At 31.0% G+C, this 5,675-nt stretch overlaps 1 protein-coding gene and 1 long non-coding RNA gene across 3 annotated transcripts; both read right to left on the bottom strand.

Moving 5' to 3' along the window:
- Positions 1-477: 477 nt before the first annotated feature.
- Positions 478-2,556, bottom strand: LOC145955640 (uncharacterized). Of its 2 annotated transcripts, XR_014432305.1 has the most exons (3): positions 1,974-2,556; positions 733-1,437; positions 478-635 (listed from the first exon to the last, which is right to left on the bottom strand). It is a non-coding gene; the product is annotated as an uncharacterized LOC145955640 (long non-coding RNA). The 2 variants fall into 2 exon arrangements; XR_014432304.1 differs by having other exon boundaries at positions 478-1,437.
- A 163-nt stretch (positions 2,557-2,719) lies between these two features.
- On the bottom strand, positions 2,720-4,583 carry LOC145955639 (uncharacterized). Its single transcript, XM_083070611.1, has 3 exons — positions 4,137-4,583; positions 3,783-4,008; positions 2,720-3,560 (listed from the first exon to the last, which is right to left on the bottom strand). Exons 1-3 carry the CDS (start codon positions 4,369-4,371, stop codon positions 3,398-3,400), a joined length of 624 nt encoding a protein of 207 aa, XP_082926737.1. The 5' UTR covers positions 4,372-4,583; the 3' UTR covers positions 2,720-3,397.
- Positions 4,584-5,675: the final 1,092 nt, after the last annotated feature.

Raw genomic sequence — 5,675 nt, 5'->3', positions numbered from 1 at the left:
ACCTGTTACTTTAAATAAGGAAAGAGATGAAAGAATCAGGAGATAAGGGATAAAGAAGACATTTATAGGAGAGAGATTTTTGAAACCACGAATACTTGCATATAGAGAGTGTGTGTAGTTCATCTCTACTTAATTAGAAAATTTAAACAAAATCAAATGTGAGGGAAAGTGTAGCTCTCACAAGCTAGATGTTTTTTTTTTGGTAAACAAAGATATCCCTTAGGAGAAACATGAAACTCTTCAAAATTATTTATAAGTAGATAAGTAAAATCATTGATAATATAAACAACTGAGCGAATCAATTATCAAAACTGAAGAAAAGCAGCCAGTCTGATTAATCTTTTGTACAAGGCTAGAGAGTACCTCAATAGGACTTTCTATTTTCGTAGCAGCAGCAACCAAAATTTCAGTGTTCAAGGCAGATCCAAACCCTACACCAGATGCACATATCAAAGGAGCACAACATATTTTCAGAAATAGAAAGCATAAATTTATGTCTTTATGCAAAGCAACAGGCTATGTAACTGTAGAAACACAAGTGATAGAAATATACCAGTAGAAATAGATCCACGGGAAGGACCAACAAAACCAAGATTAGAAGAAAGCCTTGACGAGGTTCTATCTGTACTATGTAACTGCAATTGTAGCAACAAAATTAAGTGAAAATATAAAATGATATGAGCACGAGCGATAGAATAAACATAGGAAACTGAGAAATTGAAGAGTAAAAACCAGAGAGTAATCTTCAATAGATATATGCAGCCTCTCCAACTGCTGAGAAAGTTGTCTAGAGGCAACCGAGTTGGTGTGGGATTTAAGAACCTGTAATCAGAAAAAGTGAGATGAAAATCAAATAAGATCAACAGGCAGAGAAACCAAATATTTAAAGTAGAACCTTCAAGAAGGTGGAAGTCGTCTCAGCATAGAGGCTCGGAACAGCACCAGACTAATGAAAAGATTTTCCAGAAAGGTTTTGTGATCCACCAAAATGGACATCCTTTAAGAACTTGAGGCACTCCTGCAAAGCCTAACAATGTCAGCCACTTTTTTGCTACAATAAACTCAGAGGAGTACACGTTGGAATGCACAAGTGACGAAACCAAAAGACTGCATAAGAGATTGTTTGGATAGAAGCTTAAAAGCATATTTAAGAGTTTTTATATTGAAAAAAGTTCTTTATTTTCAATATAAAAACTCTCAAAAGCACTTTTAATTTATATTCAATTAGACTCTAAATCTGTGAAGTTAGTTTGTAAAAAAAATTAGGATCCAAAGAACGAGGAAAGGTATTATTGTTACCACAAAAAGGATGTCCTTGCTTCTAGTTAAGTTTCTATTCAACCACCTCTCGAGGTTAATGAATTTTTTTCTTGATGCCACTGCTGCTAACCTTATACTATAATAAGAGGGCATAATTTCCACCACGGATGATAGAATCTATAAACCACCAAGAAGCATGAGTTAAAAATGGCACAAGATTGTAAAAAAGAAAAGAGATTGGCATTTGTGAATCGTGAAGACAAACTTGAAGGCTTCTTGCAACTAAGGGCTCAATGAAAGTGAGATTCGCTTATTATTAAAACATATTAAGAAAGCAAATTGAGTCTAGATCAATATATAAGGTGAGGATTGCTATCTCTTTATATACTTTGCTAATGCCTTATTTCTATTTTGGCCACATCTACTAGTGATATATCTATATATAAGTGAGAAACAATTCTTATCTTACAAGGAGATTTTTTATTATGAACCTAACTTAATCTTATAAAACTGATTTATAAGATAAAAATTACTCTTTACTTATATATTCTATTAATGCATTATTTCTATTTTAATCATATCAATAGTCAATTGTAATCCTCAAATATAACAAAATCAAGAAAACCATAACAACTTAGTGCAATCTATCTATCTATCAGGAAAATGATTGAAATGAATAAAAGTAAAAAACACACACTTAAAAAGAGAACAACCTTTAACTCCCGACAGATGTCCACAATTCTTATAATGCTGCCCGCATCATTGTTTTGAGAATCCATAAACCCTCTCAAGACCAGATTGGGATTAACATGCCAAAGGTGTAGAATCATCCCACTGCCTACAACACTTTTTACTATCTTGGGAAAAACAATCAGAGATACTTCCCGTTGCAAGAGATAATAGGCAGTCTGCAAGAACAACAAATGTAAACTACATGAATCAAGAAAAGACATAGAATAGGTAATTGTTGAGAACCAACAAATATGAATCCATTAGATTGTACATTAATATGTGCCATCCCAAGAAGCAACACTTCAGGATAGTGTTTAAGAGGGTAATCAAGGATTGATCGAACATTATTGGCATGAGCCTTCTCGGCTAGCTGGCAGAGGACGTCTAAAAGGTCAAGACACAACCATGCATGATTTGCATGGCCATTTTGAAGCTTGTGGCCATTAATTGCATCAACATATGCCTGCACAGCAATTTGTTGTCATAAGAATTTGGCGATAGGAACAAGAAACAATAATGGTCAACATAGATAAACTTCTCTAGAAATACTTTTAAGAGAGAAAAATATAAAAAATAAAAACAAAAGTTTTTCATGAGTTAAAATTAGCTTAAATATAAGTTAATTTGTAGAAATTTTCTTTTTTATCAATTTTTCAAAAATCTTATTTTTAACTCATGTATAATTTAGTTTTAGTTCATTAATAAGTTTATTTTAATTTTTTTCTTCCTATAAGTGCTTTTGGAATAATTTATCCAAACAGGTCTAAATGTACAAACAGATCATCATACCAGCAATCTAAATGTACTACATTCATACATTCAGAATTTTATGCCAGAGTTTGCATATAAAAGCCTATTTAGATACAAGATTAAAAATGGCTTTGATAACTTTTCTTCTAGAAAAAATTCTTTATTTTTCAGCAAAGAAGCTCTAAAAATTATTTCTAACTTGTATCAAAACTGATTTTAAATCAGCTAAGATACCGGAAAAGCATATCTAAGGTTCTGATATCATACCTCAGAGGCATGTTTATACACACACATGAGAAAAAGGAATGCTTCTTCACAAGGAAGGAAAAACCCTTCATGATCAAGATTTTCCATGACACATATCCAGTTGGTTTGAGGTGCCTGTATCAGAAAGCACATAAAAATGAAATGATTTACTTTCTTATTCAAAAGGCAATAACAAAATGAGAGGAACTTTAAGTCCTATTGAATAAAACTCACAAGATGGTTAACTGTATCTACCAAGACATCAATATTCCAATAGAGTTAAGAGGTGGCAACTGAGACACGTTGGATCCATTGGCTGCAGGAAATGTTAAGTATGTGTTCTGGTTTTCTTCCATCCCAGTACGACTATAAGCAATTGCACCAAGTAATTTAGATAGCATATTATCAGTTAGAGATGAGAATGGAGAAATATCTCCTTGCACTTTGAGACATCAACCGTGCATCCATAGCCTTGTTCCTTCACAATATCTCCAATGTTTATTTCCTTCTGCATGTCTTCCAAAATAGCATCAAAATCATTTTCTCCACACTTGTGGAACAACTCCATCTTCCTGTAAAAAGATGAATAACTAATTAAACATCATGACTGAATTAATTACTATTGATAACTAATAATATACAACAAATATATGATTGTATTGAAAAATGGTTGCCAGTTTTATGTTAACCACTTATTTCAGTGGTTAAATCAAATAAGTTTTCAATATCATTGGCCCAATGATGAGTAGTTAACTTAATAAAATGGTAATAAGGATTACTAAAGACATTACCACCTTAAATCAGCCTCATGCATCTCTTCAGGAAGCAATGGAGTCAAGGCAAAAGTTGGCTTGTCTTTGAACTTCACAAGTGATAATATCTGCATAAAGGAAACCATGTGCTTGGAAAGACCCTTAGACTGCTTTAGGAACATGATAATTTTGTGAATTTTCTCATTGCAACTCCAAGAACCAGGATTGGCAAACAATTCCTCAATCCGAGCCATGCAAAAAGATTTGCCTATACACAAGCAACATTTCAGGTCAAATATACTATATATAAATGGCAAAATATTATTGACACAGTATAGATAATATAGAAATGACCATTAACATTATTAGTCAAGTTAAATGTGACTTCATACTTACCACTCAGCCTGGCATCAGGATTCTCAGAATCAGATAAAACAAGACTGATAATAATTTTTTCCAATAAAGATAGCTTCAATCCGTTGCATAAACTTTCTAAAAGGCTTTCATTAGTTTCTTTATTCTTCATTGACTCAGAAAACTCTTTGCTGCAGGTTATTTGGTTCATGAGGTACTTAAGGACCGCCCCTCGAATTAGTTCATGCTCATCCATGTTTTTAGCAGCAGAACTCATCCCAATTCAGAGAACTGTCAGCAGAAAATAAAAAAGAATTAACAACCACCATGATGCAAATATACTAATTAATAAGGTCTGTTGGTAGCAAATTTTGCCTAATATTTTCAAAATAAATTATCAATAAATAATTATTGTGTTATATATAAATTATTTATTATAAATTTAAAATACAATCTATATATTTGAACATATTTATTTAAATTTTAAATATAATTTATATATTAAACATAATATTTATTTATATATATAAATCATTTTAATTTTTAATTATATATTATAAACATTTACCATGTGTATTTGAACATACTAATATACGAGTCATTAAATAATTCTTGTATACAATTTGAATCCGTATATAATTTGAATCATATATATATAAATCATTTTAATTTTTAATTATATATTATAAACATTTAGCATGTGTATTTGAACATACTATTATACGAGTCATTAAATAATTCTTGTATATAATTTGAATCCGTATATACACAATTTAAGTCTGATTAAAGAGAAAATCTCAATCTGTAACAACAACAAACAGTAAAGTGAAGTCTCTAAAGTATTGTTCATTGTTACAACTTAAAAAAAAATGTTTGTTTAATTTTTTTTTCCTATAATTTGTATGTTCTGTGAGATAAAGAGGTAGGTTTAAAATATTAAGTATCTTGAATTCAAAATATATAATTATAATATTATATGTATAATTTTAATAATATATTATACATTAGGGTTGAATTGAATTAAGTTAAATTTAAAAATCAAAATTTATTATCCAACATCCGTTTGAACAAGTTGATTTAGATTTAATCCAAACATTAAAAGTAATCGAGACAAAATGATTGAGTCAGTGAGATTAGTTTGAATTCACGCCTAACATTGTATTCAAAAGAAAATCAAAGGATAAAAAGAGAATTTGAGAAAACAAGACCAACAAAAACCCTAAAAGCATTCAACTACACAAATCCACAAAATATCCAGCATGGTAGCAAAATTAAAGCATTGAAAGCACAGAAACAAACAAGAATGTGGAATGCATATAAACTCAACTCCAATACCCTATTAAAAAATTGAATCAAACAAAAACTCTATCATCTCCCCAATACGGAGAGATGATGGAAAACGGAGTGGAAGTTGAATTCATTAAAGAAAGCTAATCTGGTTGGATGAGAATAAGTGGGTCATGGCGTGCAAAGAAGAAGAGAAAAAGATGAAATTGGTGGAGAAGATGATGCATAAAAAAGCACGTGCATGTGGCGTAACTCCCATGCAGCATGTTGAAGGTATGAATTGCTCACCAGTCA

The sequence above is a fragment of the Cajanus cajan genome, chromosome 3 (genome assembly GCF_000230855.2).
Source record: "Cajanus cajan strain Asha chromosome 3, NIPB_CcT2T_4, whole genome shotgun sequence".
NCBI classification, from domain to species: domain Eukaryota; kingdom Viridiplantae; phylum Streptophyta; class Magnoliopsida; order Fabales; family Fabaceae; genus Cajanus; species Cajanus cajan.
Note: the sequence above shows the minus strand (reverse complement) of the source record. Positions and strands in the feature narration are given on the sequence as shown.